The sequence below is a fragment of the Echiichthys vipera genome, assembly GCF_963691815.1.
Source record: "Echiichthys vipera genome assembly, chromosome: 15".
NCBI lineage: Eukaryota > Metazoa > Chordata > Actinopteri > Perciformes > Trachinidae > Echiichthys > Echiichthys vipera.
This window is the reverse complement of record NC_139840.1, coordinates 22,562,436-22,578,599: the sequence shown is the minus strand read 5'-3', so window position 1 is coordinate 22,578,599 and position 16,164 is coordinate 22,562,436. Positions and strand designations below refer to the sequence as shown.

General features: G+C 39.6%; 3 protein-coding genes across 3 annotated transcripts; 2 read left to right on the top strand and 1 right to left on the bottom strand.

Annotated features, from left to right (window-relative positions):
• The first annotated feature begins 1,252 nt into the window (after positions 1 to 1,252).
• pecr (peroxisomal trans-2-enoyl-CoA reductase) lies at positions 1,253 to 5,507 on the top strand. Its single transcript, XM_083928917.1, has 8 exons — positions 1,253 to 1,367; positions 2,442 to 2,575; positions 2,671 to 2,836; positions 3,443 to 3,524; positions 3,607 to 3,703; positions 3,796 to 3,906; positions 4,465 to 4,576; positions 5,045 to 5,507. Exons 1-8 carry the CDS (start codon positions 1,256 to 1,258, stop codon positions 5,125 to 5,127), a joined length of 897 nt encoding a protein of 298 aa, XP_083785043.1. The 5' UTR covers positions 1,253 to 1,255; the 3' UTR covers positions 5,128 to 5,507.
• Positions 5,508 to 7,300: 1,793 nt separating this feature from the next.
• On the top strand, positions 7,301 to 10,293 carry ndufb3 (NADH:ubiquinone oxidoreductase subunit B3). The gene is made up of 3 exons (XM_083928741.1): positions 7,301 to 7,355; positions 8,644 to 8,772; positions 10,056 to 10,293. The coding sequence occupies exons 2-3, from the start codon at positions 8,645 to 8,647 to the stop codon at positions 10,204 to 10,206; spliced, it is 279 nt and encodes a 92-aa protein (XP_083784867.1). The 5' UTR covers positions 7,301 to 7,355; position 8,644; the 3' UTR covers positions 10,207 to 10,293.
• Positions 10,294 to 10,428: 135 nt separating this feature from the next.
• LOC310957992 (UDP-glucuronosyltransferase 1A1-like) lies at positions 10,429 to 16,164 on the bottom strand (the record flags this gene model as incomplete). Its single annotated transcript, XM_083928763.1, has 9 exons — positions 10,429 to 10,699; positions 10,807 to 11,026; positions 11,138 to 11,225; positions 12,461 to 12,586; positions 12,729 to 12,825; positions 13,338 to 13,465; positions 13,872 to 14,020; positions 14,102 to 14,165; positions 15,640 to 16,164. 9 exons carry the CDS (start codon positions 16,162 to 16,164, stop codon positions 10,429 to 10,431), a joined length of 1,668 nt encoding a protein of 555 aa, XP_083784889.1.

Below are 16,164 nucleotides of genomic sequence, written 5' to 3'. Positions count from 1 at the left end.
GGTCATTACGTAGAGTGTAAATGTGTAATATTGACCTTTTTTACAGCGGATATTTGGACTTGTGCAAAACGAGTGTAATATAATGGCTGCTCCAGTTTCTTACTCTAAGTTTATTTATTTCTGTAAGGAACTCTTAAACAGTCCACAGTAAAACAAATACAATAACCAATGTTGCTGTTACCTGTGGACTTCCTGCAGTGTCTGGGAGGAATGTGCTGTGAAAAGGGTTCATTACTGGTACTACAGTGGGTCTGCATTTTTATATGCATTACTGTTTAGAATAGTGGCTTCTGTATATTTGTTTGCAGATAGGAGCTACAGATGTTTTATATATTTACTGATCTTTAGCACAGGTGTGGATAAACATACAAATAATACAAAATGACAGTAAAATATATTTTTTAAAGCAGACCATGTGCAGGGGTGTTCTACAAGAAAAAACGATATATTTAACATTTTAGTTCCGTAATTAATTAGTTGCACTAATATAGTTTTAAATGACAACAAATTGCCTCCCAACATAATGAACCATCTTGTATCATAAAGATTTGTAGAAAAGCACAGAAAATGTGGGTTAAAATTGACAAAGTTAAACTTTATATATATATATATATTTATATATATATATTTATATATATATTGGAAAACTGAACAGACATAATAAAACGTCCATAATATAACATTACCAGCATTATAAAAAAGTTCAAGGATATGGATGATTTCTCTTTCAAACCAATTAAAAAAAGTTATATATATATATTTGCCTTTCACCATGTTGGACACAAGTGATGTGTATTCTGTAGCATTGCACATGACTAAATAAGTAAAAGTCAAGAATACCAAAATTTCAATAGTTGATTATGTGATACTTCACACCATATTTATAAACAAGTATAGTCTACATATTACTATGATTGTTAATATTAATATGACTACTATTATTAAAATGAAACCTGTAGAAAACAAACCAAACACACCTCAGTGGGGTCAAGGAACGGCCCGTGTCCAGATGGTAACCAAGGTTAAGCTAAAGTCTCGCGAGATGTTTAAGGTTAAGCATGAATCTCGACTGGTTGAGGTTAGATGGTTACGTTTAGGCATTTGACTCTAATTGTTAGGTTTAAATGAGTATGGTTAGGCACCTGAATCTAATGGTTAAGGTTAGTAGAGGAGGTCCGGAAGCGAATCTCGCGAGACTTTCTGCGCGTTTTCCCAAATGTGGGGTTCCCATCTAGACACGACACAAGGAACAAGTATGGCGGCGTCCAGTGTCTTCAGACCGGGCTTGTTCAACAATAAAGTCGCGATAGTAACGGGTGGAGGGACCGGGATCGGTAAAGCTATCTCTGCAGAGCTGCTGGAGCTGGGTGAGTGATGCTGAACGCAGTTTAAACAACAGGGAAGTGAGTCAACAACAGCTGACTGACAACAACAAGAGCCAGGTGAACTTTGACACATTAGATGCATGTGCAAACCGACTGTCTGACTGGGAAATACTGGGAATAGTGACAGGCAAAATCAATATTTGGTCAATTTTGAGCTATTTTGCTTCCTTAACATGTCTTCTTTCAGACTAGTAGAAAGAAAACATTTATTTTACTAATATTTTTTTGTTTCTGTTAATGTCTGTCCTAATAAAACATGATAAAAGTGTAATAATATAGCAGAAATACCCTGGTCAGGTCACATAATCTGATGGGGCACAGAAATGTGTGCAACACCTGGGTGAAGTATTCTATTTCTATAATTTCACCCTGTCATGGCGGAATAAATACAGAAAATGATCTGTCATATGTTGGACTCACATTATAAAAAATACAGTTTTATTAGTAATACAGTTTGCCTCCCAATGAAGTGTAGTGGAACTCCCAATATCTAATGTAAAATACAGATTGCCATGTAAAATGAATGTACTTCAACATGCTTATTTCATTTTGAGTAATCGATGAGTTACGTAAAGGCATAAAACTGAGTTTCTCAGCAAAGAATTATGCAGAAGCACCACTTTAAATATTGTGTTCATTAGAGATGTGCTCACAAGCTTCTGGGAAATAAGTCATTCAGCATGAAAAAAAACATTACAAATGATTAATTGGCTAAAGAAATCTTAGCACTACGGTGGCCCTAAGTGCAAATCAAAGCAGCAAATCATAAAACATTGTTGTGTTTTCCTATTTGTTGTGTATTTCTTTATGCTGTTTTTCTATATGTTGTGTTTCCCCATTTGATGTCGTTTGGGCAGCAGCTATCAAATATTTTAGAGAGAGAATACTCTTGCAGTTTACCTTCACAATATGAAATAAGCACATTACACCTGAAGAGCAAACAGCGCTTCTACTACGTTGTCCTCACGTTCGGTTTTAAATTGCATCTTTTTTGGAGTCAAAACTCAAAAAGGAGAAAAACATTCAGACATCAGTCCTGAACTATTGTGTCTTCAGGTTGCAGCGTGGTGATCTCCAGTAGAAAGGCCGAGAGGTTGGAGGCGGCAGCTCAGGAGATGAGGCAGAAAATCCCAGCTTCCAGTCTGGCGTGCGTCACTCCTTTCCCCTGTAACATCAGAAACGAGCACGAGGTGAGGTCTGCGCGCATCTCCAGCCTCTGGATCCTGCTCCACGGTGAAGCCGCCAGTGCCCCATCGACCTGTTTTGACCTCCTAATGTGCTGCAGGTGAAGGACCTTGTGTCGTCGGTGCTGAGGCGGTACGGCAGGATAGACTTCCTGGTGAACAACGGAGGAGGTCAGTTCAGCAGCCCAGCAGAGCACATGTCATCTAAAGGCTGGAAAGCTGTGATCGACACCAACCTGACGGGAACCTTCCACTGCTGCCAGGAGGGTAAGACACAGACAGCCACGCTCTCTCCGTGTGACCGCTCTGCTGTTCTATACACAGAAAACATCCATACGGTGAAATCCTTTCATTAGTGTTAGTCCATTTTAGGCACTTTGTCTGTCACGCTTTTTCTTTAAAGCGCGCACAGAGAGTGTTGATGTTTGATATTTATTTGAAAACAATAATCTCTGGTTGACTTTCCAGGAAAAAATAAAACAAAAAAACTACCAATAATGTTGCTATTTACTCCACCAAGATGAAATTGATTGGATAACATTATTAGCTTTTTTTTTTGTTTTCTGTCAATTACATTTACACAGGTTTAACCCCAGGACTGCTCTGCTTTCTTTTCTTTCTTTCCTTTGTACGTTTGTACTTTTTTACATTGTTTTAACTCGGTAGTTAAATTCTGTCAAAGTGTCAAATACTTTATTCCTTCTTTTTGACTTTTTTTAGAGGTATTTGTTTCTTCTTCAGTTGCACAAATATCGCAATGAATCGTAGATTATTTTCATGCAATGTATCGCACAATCGCTGTACTGTGACGCCATCGTTACCGCGGGCAACAGTGACAAATAACGTGAGTTCCTCTGTGATTCCCACCTCTAGTCTACACTGCGTGGATGAAACAGCACGGAGGTGTGATCGTCAACATCATCGCTGACATGTGGAAAGGCTTCCCAGGCATGGCGTAAGTCGCAGCGCCCCCCAAGTTTACACTCACACACTCGTCTTCTCCCTTTAGTTGAAGCATGATCTCGTCTTCCTGACAGCCACACGGGAGCAGCGAGAGCGGCGGTGGACAACTTAACAAAGAGTCTGGCCATCGAGTGGGCGGCTTCAGGAGTCAGAGTCAACTCTGTCGCACCTGTAAGTGCAGGTCATGCGTTCATCCAGACGAAGTGTCTGGAGGTCTTTAGGTATGTGGGGGGTTTTAAGTCTGTGCATTTGTCTGGTTGCAGGGCACAATATTTTCCAAAACTGCAATGGAGAACTACAAGGAGCTTGGACCAACGATTTTCAAGATGGCTCTTCCATTTAGTCCTGCGAAGAGGCTCGGAGTACCAGAGGAGGTGAGTAACCCTCAGCCCCCGAGGAAAGACACTCCTTCAGTTAACACCAGTTAGGGCGCACTCACACTGTCCATCCGTGCCGTGCCCAAGGACGTTTCAAGGGTAAAGTCTAGTTCGTTTGACACAAAAGTGACTTTTTTGTAATAAATTGGTATTTAAAGGGTCAAAATTATGAAAAATGAATTCAAATGTGCTATACATGAGTAGGACTTTACAAAAAAGGGCAGAACAGAGTTTTTTTAAATAGTGACCTGAGGGTTAAGTGTCTGATTGATGCCTTCGCTGTGACTTCATAATGTTTCTGTGCATTATTCAACGCCATGACTCCGGAGCAAAGGGGGAAATCAGCGGATACTGAATGGAAACTGTGCTGATTAATTATTTCTTCTGTGCCGTCGGGTTGAAGATGTGTGTGAAGCATCAACGTTTTGCCCAAAAATAAATTTAACATATTTTATTAAAGTCTTCACTACATCTGTAACAGCAACTTGACCGGTCGGCAGAAATATACAATCTCAATGCGGTTATTCTAGTTTGTTGTTGTGTTTCTGTGTTCAGATCTCATCAGCCGTGTGTTTCCTGCTCTCTCCTGCTGCCTCCTTCATCTCTGGAGCCACCCTCAGGGTCGACGCAGGGCAGAGTCTGTACCACTCCATGTGGGAAATCCCCGGTATGTTCATCTTTCTAAAAAGCAGCCACGCCTTGAAGGCAGTTGAATTTTTTGTGTTGTGTTTTGCAAGGTTTGAATAATGTGCATGAAGAGCTTAAAATGTAGGTTACATGGGATGGAATATATGATTATAAAACAGAAAAGAAGATACTTGAGAGACAGATAACAGCATTTCCTGTCATTTTTGCTTGAAAAAATGACTTTTGACGATTAACAAATGATCTAAATAGTCGGTGATTATATTTATGTTGATGTATTAGTCAAGTTAAACAGCATGTTGGTTGTTTATAGCACAACAACACCTAATTTAAGTGCAATAAGAAGTATACTGTATACAAATATGTAGTTAAAGGCATGAAAATGCGACTTGAAATGCTTGAAAAGTGCTTTAATTTGACTTTGGAAAGGGTGTAAGAGCCCTGAATATGGCGCTCTAAATTCTTGGGTGTTTTCTGTGTTTGTCTCCAGACCACAGTGCCTGGCCTGAGGCTCCAGAGGGGGAGAACCTGGACGCTCTGAAGGACATGCTCAACCCACAAAGCAAACTCTAATTCACTTTTGTGGCATAGTCTGAGCCTAATGCGTTAACACACACACACACACACACACACACACACACACACACAAACATACACACACACACACACACACACACACACACACACATACATGACCTGTAGTGGCACCAGAAGCCCTGTCAAAGGAACGAGACACCACTGTGGGCTGGTTAATGGATGATGTGATTTATTGTTGCAGTCATGTACATAATTGTACGTAAATAATAAGACGTGTGTTTGATTAGTTTCTTGGACAATGAGCTGTGAAGAACTGTTGAAATGTATGTAGAATATTTTTGCCAGTGCCTTCTGTAAGTTGGTGAAACATTGTCATTTGCACTGATTCAGTGTTTCCAAGGGACTGGTCTCCTGCAGAGATGAGATGGGAGAGTCGTGCGTTCACAGGGACCTGGCCGTGTTGTTCTGTTCAAGTGTAACATTTGTGATGTAGATGATCTCTAAGAACGTAAACGGATTGAGTAATGCATTAATTGATGAGTCTGAAATTGCCCGTAGGTGTGAATGGTTGTCTGTCTCTGTTCGTCTCTATGTGCCCTGTGATAGACTGGCGTCCTGTCCAGGGTGTACCCCGCCTTGCGCCCGATGTCAGCTGGGATCGGCTCCAGCACCCCCGCGACCCCGACCCCGGGATAAGCGGTTGAAGATGAATGAATGAATGAATGGAGAACAGTTGCCTCCCATTGATTTTCTTTGAAAAATAGTTACGATATGCAGTAATTGTTACTTCAGTATCTTACTGTAACATGATTCCTTTATTTTCTAATGTTAAAGGAGAAACAGACGCGTTCTGTATTATTGAAATTAAAACTATTTGGATATTAAAAGTCTGATAAAATAATTGTGTCCTTTAACGTGTATCTGTAAGTACCAGCAAGTTAATAGTAGAATATCCACAAATATATATTAATATTTATATATTTATTACTGTTGCACTGTGGCTACAGTATTACCAAACACTCACCATGGTCTCATTTTATAAGTGTCTGTATATTATCTAGACACCAATATATTATAATTGATTATTATTACAGTGATAGGTTCAATTGTTGTCTATATTTTAAGTATCTTGAGATAAAATTTGTTCTAATTTGCAAATGTAAATTGAATTGAATTAATGCATCTGCAGTCTTTCCCTTGAACACGTGCTCTATTTTATGCACTTTTTATATTTTTATATAGTTATATCTTTTTATTTACTGTAGATATCTTTGTACTCATAGTGTTTCTGTGTTCTGTGCTTTTCTCTCTGTTTTATTATGACATCTCAGGTTTGCTCCGAACTAAGGTTCTAAACAGGTTAAGCACTTCCTTGAGGCTAAGAATATTGAAACAATGAAATGGCCAGAGTCCAGATCTAAACCCCAAAGAGATCTCTGGAAAATCTGAAATAAAGTGATGTCTAAGAAACCCACTACATATATTTGTCTGTGGAAGAGACTCAAGAATAACGGACCAGAGCAGTGTGAGAAATTAGTGATGTCCTGTGGGCGCAGATGTGCTGAAGTCTTTTAAAGCTGTGGCCTCTACACTTCCTGTTCATTTCTGGATCCTAGAGAAGAAAACATTGTTTAAATCTTCTCTTTTGACACAATCCTTACTGATCTCTAATTTTGATCACTGTTTTTTTCTTCACAAAATAAAGGTTTTTGTTGAAGCGTCTTTGTTATTTAAAAAAACATGCTAATACAGCAGAGGTATACTGCCCTTGAAGCCTAAGTGCAGTAACTACATAATCACCAATAACATGATTTCTTTATTATATTAATAATATTTTTATTTTTACCATAAATTGTTTTGTAAGCACTGCACACAGCTGATATTATATCTGAACAATAAAAAAATCACAATATCTCAGAATAAATAAAGAATTAATACTTTGTTCTCTAATTTTGATCTCCACTGTTTCTATCTATAGTTTACTTGGAAAGGATCGTGATCCTGAGCAGTAATGAATGTTAAATATACAGATAAATAACAATAGTTTATTTGTAATTTTGTATTTTTTTGTAATACTGACATAGCTTCTGTTTTAGAGTTTCCATAAATTTGACGCAGTGCACAGACAGTCTCCTGTTTGCGCGAAAGGAAAAAGTCAAAGCCACAGTATTTTGTCCCTAATGCTGTGCCGTAACACTGCCGTAAAACAACCTCAGCTGTCGCGATCTTCAGTCTAGCTTCAGAGGTCACAACAAACCGCGCAGGTAAAGTGTTTTCTCTTTGATAAAACTAAATCAAACCTCAAACACTTATTTTATTGATGTCTCCCCGTGTGTGATAACGTTATCTCAACACATATGAAGGTGTAGATTATGACTCTTAACACAAGTGCTGCTTTTATTTATCCAACGACAGAGCGGAGCTAACGTTAGCTCACCTAATGCTAACTGAGGAACCACTTTGATTCATTTAGATTAATGTGTACAAATGATTTACTTTAGCTAGATACGTTTATCATATAGTTATGGAGGGTTTAGCATGGATTACGTCTCAATACATGAATCAATGTGTACACAAATTCTGGGATAAATAAACACAATCATTAATAAATATATAAATACAAAAATAAATGTTTAAATAAATACTAGGATAAATAAATACGTTTATTAATAAATATATAAATACACAAATAAATGTTTAAATTAATAATTGGATAATGAAATACATTCAATAATACATATATAAATACAAAAATAAATGTTTAAATAAATACTGGGATACATAAATACATTCATTAATAAATGTATAAATACAACAGTAAATAAATAAATGTTTAAATGAATACAGGGATAAATAAATACGTTCATTAATAAATATATGAAAACAAAAATAAATGTTTAAATAAATACTGGGATAAATAAATAGTCATTAAATATATAAATTCAAAAGTAAATAATTGTTTAAATAAATACTGGGATAAATAAATAGTCATTAAATATATAAATTCAAAAGTAAATAATTGTTTAAATAAATACTGGGATAAATAAATACAGTCATTAATAAATATAAAAATTCAAAAGTAAATAAATGTTTAAATAAGTAGTGGGATAAATACATTCATTATTAAATATATAAATACAACAATGAATAAATAAATGTTTAAATAATTACTGGTATATATAAATTAATAAATAAATGCAAAAATGCATAAATAAATACTGGAATAAATAATTATTTTTTTATTCACTTAAATTAGTTTTCTAAATATATAGTGTATTGTATGTATATATTGTTGTTGTTAATATGTTATTTGTATAGCTGGAGTAAGTAAGTGTGGGTCTGGATTGTAGAGACTGTGAATTATGGACATATCTATTTCTGCATGTCTCTTTATATTTCACTTTGCTTTCACTCTGAGGAAAATGGAGGCTTATTTCTGGGACTCATAACTGCATAGTCTTCTGACAAACAAAAGATAATATAAGGTGTTAAAAATAAGATGTCTACCAGTTTGCTGTATATATAATTGTATATCTGTACCTGTTTTTTTAGCATGGGAGGTGACCATGGCCACAGCAAGTTGTCCATGCCGGACTGGCGGCAGTGGAAGGCGGCAGGAACGCCACTGGAGTTCACACAGCAGCGGTTGGCAGCCAGGGGCATGAAGGATCCATGGGCACGGTCAGTATTTCTACATGAGATGTAGCTGGTATTTAAAGGTTGAATGTGGAGAATGAGCAGAACACCGCCATCTAGTGTCTCAAGATCAAAGTCGCAACAACAAAATATAATTCCACCACTCAGGTTGCCATGTTGGTCAGACCTGGCCCAGTAGCCGACAGGAGACCAGAGTCTGTTTGAACCCATCCCCTCCAGCAAATCGCGCCATAAAAACAAATATTAGAGGACCTCAAAGCAATTTCAGTCAAAAACAACTGGACTGGTTGTTTGTCTAGGAAGACGTTTCACCTCTCATCCAAGAGGCTTCATCAGTTCATGTACGCATCTGACCAGGCTGGGACTGGTCCAACTAACTGGTGTGGAGATCCAGGTATTTAACCTCTCACAAGGCCGATGATGTCACTGAAACCCTTTGTGCTCCAAGTGCCCACGCCCGTCGTTAGAGTGACAGTCGGTGGTGGGCAGTTGGTTTCGACGTCGTTAGAGGTTAGATTGTTGAATCTCCTGGGAAGGGACGAAAGGGCGGCATTGTAAATTGGAGATAAGTGGTGTCTCAGACCCCCTCCTCTGTTTAGCGATGGTTTCTCCACTTTAACATAGATGGCTTCTTACATGAACTGATGAAGCCTCTTGGATGAGAGGTGAAACGTCTTCCTAGACAAACAACCAGTCCAGTTGTTTTTGACTGAAATTGCTTTGAGGATAACGATGACCTGGACGAATGAGAACATTCACAGGCAAATATTAGAGGAGTTTGACTGACTGTTAGTGTTAGCCGTTACAGCTAAGTAAACATGAAACTTAGCTTACCGATCAAGGAGAAACGTAGCCATTTGGGCGTGTGTTTTAATTTCGTTTAACTCCTTTATCTCAGTCCATGGAGTGAATGTAAGGCGTATATTAGCTCTTGTTTTTGCCCGTCTCCGGTCACTCAGCTGCTGGGACAAATAAGCAGCTGCAGGATTGAAAAACTTACTCAGTACCAGACCCCAGTAGCTGCACCCAACAACAGACAACCCTGGCAACCCGCAAAGCCCAACGCAATTGGCTGGTTCAATGGAAACGGAACGTGACAGAAAGTCGTTTAAAAAGTGTTTTTAAAATATTAATTCAGACTAAATATATTTTTTTTATGGAAAAGCAATACTTTCATTCTGTGCCCCTCAAAACGCCCCGAGGGTGTATTATTTTTTTGAAAATAGCTTTTAATAAAGATTCTACATATTCAACCTTTTTAAGTAATTCTTATTCCCTGACCCTTCTCCTTGTCTTTCTCTCTGCAGCAACGAGGCCTGGAGATACGCAGGCAGGTTTGCTCACGCTGTGACTTTGTCTGAGGTGCTGCTGAAAGGGTTCAAGTGGGGCTTCGCTGCCTTTACTGTGGCTCTGGCTGTAGAGTACGCCCTGTTCCCACCCAAGAAGAGTGACCACTGATGCTCATCACTGTCCCTCAAGCCGCAACCATAATGGAATCTAATAATATTCTGTATTTTCTGTTTATTAAATGTGTTATGATCTCCAGATATTCTTTTTATTGTCACATCTTTAAACCGTAAACAACTTTTCATTTATATGTTTAATGACCATGATGAGCTGTTAATCTCCCTTGACGTACAGTGTTAGTGCTGAGATGAAGCTGCAGATGAAAGCACAGGCTCACTCCTGCTTCCTCTTCCTGCTCAGTTTCCGTAGGCATAGTTTCAAGCATTTTACAGTCAGTATGATCAAAAACAGAACTATAGCAGCCAGTAGTGCGATTACATCCAGGCAGAAGTACTGGAACCAGTTGAGGTCATGCACAGCAGCTCTGAGATGTTTCGCCCCTTTGTGCCTCATCACAAATTCTGTCCAGTACACTGAGAGGTCGAGCGGGTCAACTGGCCGGTCTTTGTGGATAGCCGACAGCTTCTGTATGTCCTCTTTATACCTGGATATAAACAGAGTGTTGAAGTGAAGTAAATATTATGAAAAGCAGATTCTAAAACTTCTTTTTAACAACTAACGGACATTGTGGGCGTCCCTCTGATCCCTCACCTGGGCTGATTGATGACCTCTTTGAGCCCCTCAAGAAGGCTTTCTGTCGTGATCGAATAAATATCCAACACGACTCCGGCTCCTCTGCTCGCCAACCTCTGTGCGTTGTCGGGCTGGTCCCCTGTAATTGGCACCATCACCATGGGAACAGCGTGACACAGTCCCTCAAAGAGACCGTGTGAGCCAGCGTGAGTGATGAAAGCCCGGGCTCCAGGATGCGCTAACACACAAAACACACACATGTCAGATCTTTAAAGCATGTGGCGCCTCAGCGGTCAGTTTTGAGTGACGTGCTTCACGTTTCAGGATGTGTCGCGGTGGATTAACAGACCTAGAAGATCGTTCTGAGGGACCCATTTCATTAACTTCACATTTTCTGGGACGCCGTCAGGAGCCTCCTCGGTGTACCTCCATATGACCTCACAAAAGAAGCTGAGTGTCATTTACTGCTGACAAATGTATGTTATTAAATCCAGGAGTGGAAAAAGTACTCAGATCCCTTACTGAAGTAAAAGTGCTAATATCACACTGTGAAAACAATCCACTAAAGGTAAACTCCCTGCATTCAAAACCATATATGTACTATCAGCATAATGTAGTTAAAGTAAAAGTACTCATAATATTCCTGCTGCATTAATGTGTATGTTGAATTTTACTGCAGTAGACAGTCAAGGTTGTGCTCATTTGAACTGCTTTATATACTGTTGGATAGTTTAATCTACAGCAATGCATCATATTCTATAAAACCATCGTTTTTAGCGTCGCTGTCATTTGCTTTGAGAACCAAGTATCCATAAAGAGGCAACTTTATGTTTTCATCTTTGTGACGATGCATTTTTGATCTCAAATATTTAGTTAACCTGAGAAGTAGGAGAATTTTCTCCACACACAAAGGACACACTCGATCCTTCTGTTTATCAAAAACATTCAACTCATCTGGAGATTCGTAGTTACTCGTCTGGAAAGTGGTTAAAGCTGTCAGACGACTGAAGCGGAGTGAGAAGCACAGTTCTTGCCTCTGAGATGTAATGAATGTAGAAGTGGAAAGGTGCATAAAACTCAAAGTACAAGTACTTTAAATTTGCACTTAAAGGTTGACTTTGTAGAATCTTTATTAAAAGCTATATTAAAAAAGAATGAATAATACACCCACTGAGAGTTTTGAGGGGTACGGAATGAAAGTATTTCTTATTTTTAATAAAAGAATTTGGTCTGAATTAATATTTTAAATGTTTTTTTTATGGGTTTGACAATGACTTTCTGTCATGTTCTGTTTCCATTGTAGCAGCCAAAAGCGTTGGTCATTGAGGGTTGCCAGGTTTGTCTGTTGTTGCTACAGAAACAGGAATCATTTTGAGTTGAGAGTTGGCTAATGGATTACACAGGTCTCAAGGAAAGACTTCCTGTTGAAGACTGGCTAACGTTAAATACTGTTGTAAAATTAATTGATTAGTCGAAATTAGTCGATACCCTGTGTGTTTCATCACTGGACACGGCGCAGGACTCGGAAACGAATCTGGCAACCCGACTGCTGGAATTATTTTTGACTTTGAGACACTAGATGGGGGTGTTCTGCTCATTCTCCATATTCAACCTTTAAGCACAGTACTCGACTAAAATGATGTTCTTAGTTATAGTCCATCTCTGTCTGTACCTTCTGTGGAATCTGCCTGAAGGCCTCCAGGAACACCGAGGTTATCTCCTCTGGCAGTTTTGACACCATGGTGCCCAGAGTGAACACTACAAACCCATGTTCTCCTGACAACCAGGACTCCAAATCCTGCAGAACACACACACACACACACACACACACACACACACACACTGCTGTGAGGGGTCTGGCATTGCTCTCTCCGTTGTTTGTTTGTATTGTATTGTATTGTATTGTATTGTTTGTTTGTATGTAAACACGCAGGCCTTACTTCAGGCAGAGGATGTCTCACGTTGCAGTTGATTCCACCAACTAGTACTAGATTAGGCATGAGTGGCCGTGGGAAGTCCAGTGATATGAAGTCCGTCCTGTTTAAACACAGTATCACAATATGTATGTGAACATGATGAGAGAGAATACACGAACGGTTATAGAATAACAGAATATGTGTGTAATAACAATCAGGTTTATGTGTATTTGGGCGGCAGTAGCTCAGTCCATAGGTGACCCAGCTGGGAACCGCAGGGTCGCCGATTCAAGTCCCTGTGTGGACCATGAATGGAATGTGGACTAGTGGCTGGAGAGGTGCCAGTTTATCTCCTGGGCACTGCCGAGGTGAGCCTGTTGAGCAAGGCACCGAACCCCCTACTGCTCGAGATGCCGATCCATTGGCAGATCCCTCGCTCTGGCATCTCTCCATTAATTGCATGTATATGGTTCCTGTTGGTTCCTGTTTGTGCATGTGTCTGTATTTCAGGCCTGTGTGTGTGTAACTTGAATAATAACAGAGTGAAAAATTGAATTTCCCCTTGCAGGATTAATAAAGTAATAATTCTTCTTCTTGTCCCAAATATCAATATATAACCTTTGCACATGTTACCTCAGCAGCCAGATATCAGAGTCTGACAGCACTTCAGCTACGCCCACTTCCTCTCCCAGGAACTGATAGGCTATTTGGTCAAAGTGCCAGTACATTAGTCGGCATAGCAACGGCTCCAGGAAAGCCACCTGTAGGTCAGAGCAGAGTAATGAAGAAAAGCACAAGGTAAGGTGTTAAGGTGCTTGGCAAAAGAGCTGGATTTACTTTACATTTTAACAGAGCTGAATCAAAAGTCATCCATTAAGTCGTAGTACAGTAGTCGTGTCATTGTGACTTCAAACTGAATGACATGGGGTCATTTTAGGCAAGGTACTCCAGTGCCAACATTTCAGATATACCTGGATATCTCTGTAGAATTATGTGACAATAAGAAAAGATATAAGAAATGTGAAGTGGAAGTATTTGTTTGATCAATGCAGAATCTGTGGTTTACCTAGAAAAGTGAGGTCAAGTTCATTTTAAAGAATATTAAAGAAATCATGGCCCTACTTCATGCTTGCACCTCCATATCTGTACGGGCTGCACAGTGCTCACCAACGTGTTGAAAGCTCTCTGCTTGAAGCTCATTCTGTCCGTGTATCCGCTGAAGAAGCGTGGCACAAATGAGGGTGGAGTGGGGCAGCCTGCAGCCTTCATATCCAAGAAACATGGAATTCCTCTCAACAGATTTATAGTGGGGATACCTGAAATTCATTTTTTAGCAAGACCTGTGAGAACGTGCAGATGAATGAGAGCACAGATGACCCTGGTGTGCCAGAACTCACCTAGTTTCCGAGCTATTAATGAACCCGTGGGCACCATGGGGTCTGTTAGGACGGCATCAAAGTTCTGCATAGTGAAAGGGTGCAAAGCAAACATAGAAGAAAGGGGTGAGTCTTCAACACCTTGTGCTAATAAAGCACCTTTCCTTCTACGTCATACACCCGTGCATTGATTATATGCTGTTCTATGCTCTCTTCAAAGCCACCAGACAAAAACAGTTATTTTACCTTGCAGAACACGGGAGTTGCGGGGCCACGATGAGTTACCGGTTGGTTTGTTAGTTGTTTTTTAGCACCTAACCCTTTCAAAGCACCAGAGTCACACATTAAGACAAACTAACTAACTGAAGGCAGCAGTAGACCAGCAACTCCCTTTGTCTGCGAGGACAAGGTCAATGGAGTCTGGCGGCTTTGAGGACGGCGTAGAAAAAAATATGAACAACACTTAAACTGGTACAGATTCTTTTTAGGTGGCTAAAATATGTTTTGGTACTTCTACCTGCTTTTCCAAACTGGGGCTGTGCCATCCACTGTAGGTAATACTGATAGACCCATTAATTGGTCTGGCTGATTGTTCCCATTGTGAAATCGTCTGTATCAGCAGATGCCTGTGCTCACAGACTAATTAACAAAAATGTCTGCAGACACAGGCCTTCAACCAGTTAAATAAGCTTACAGGGCTGAAAAAAACTGCTCTATAGCAAACCCAGATCCTACTCCTGACAAGTAAAATTCATATTTTACATTTGGGATGGGTGTGGGGTGTTATGCCTTTTACAGAATGTTTTGAAAATTACGTTTGTCCAAACTATGCATCAAGTTATCGACCACAACGGGACACAAACTAAGCAGAGACCACACAATAACCGTGTTAAATACATGTTTATTCAAGTTCAGAAACTTTGTGTCTCATTTGTTATTATATGTCATTTTTTGCATTTGATCTGCTGCAAAAACAACATAAAATCTGTATTATATTTCCTCTTTTGGCCGCCTTGCTCCCTGAATATCGGCATCCGCTATTGAAAAACCTGCACTAGTCGATCACTAGTAGGTCATACACCGGCTATAGATTAGTACTTTAAAAAATCCATAATAACCCTTTAATCATCTCATGAACCCTTTAGGCTTTGATACCTAATTGTAAATTTAATTAAAACCAGTTCCATCTCAATAAAATTACACCTTGATGCATCAATATTTACAATGTAATCAAGTCTTATTCCAGTCACTGTTTGCTTTCTTGTTTTTTTGCAGCATGAGTTCTTTTACCTTTCAAACTTTACGGTACATTTTCTACTTTCACATAAGAAAAAGATTTGAATTCTTCTTCTTAGACTATCCCAACTCCAGCAGAATCAGGGGTTGTAAACAATGACACTTTACTCTTTACAATAAAAATCCAATCCAATACAGCAACTGTCCTAAAAGTAGCCGAAACAGTCTGAACAAATGGCTGTTAAGATTACTGAAGCATAAAGTGCAACGCTATTGTGTTGTATTTTATTATATTTCACACCTGATCCTGTATTTGCACTCACCTGTTGTGCCAGATGTGAGATCACACTGACATTGAACAGTAGGCTCTCTGCCGTGGTGTGGATGAAGCCGGTGATTCTCTGGATTTGCGTGATTTTTTTCCTCATTTTCTCCGTAAAAGCCTGTGCAGATTTTTGCAGCGTGTCCTTGTGTGTGGCCATGATAGACTCGATGTAAGCCTTGTCATAAGGGACAGGGTAGGTCACAGTGTCGTAGTGTTTTCCTGGACCCATCCGTATACTGACCTCTGGTATCAGCACGGTGACCCGGTGTCCACGGCGACCCATTTCTTGTGCAATGGCCTTTATACCAATCCAGTGACTCCCATCCATGGGTACCACCAGCAAGTTACCCAAGAAACCAGAAGAAGCACTTTCACTTGCAGGAACAGTGTTAGTGGCTGCTGTCATCTCCTTCTTCTCTGGCCTGGAGTTTTCTGCCCCAGACTCCCTCGTTTTATCCACAGCACCATTGACCTGTGTGTTTATGTTCAGCAGAAGGAGCACAAACACCGACGCTTTCCACAT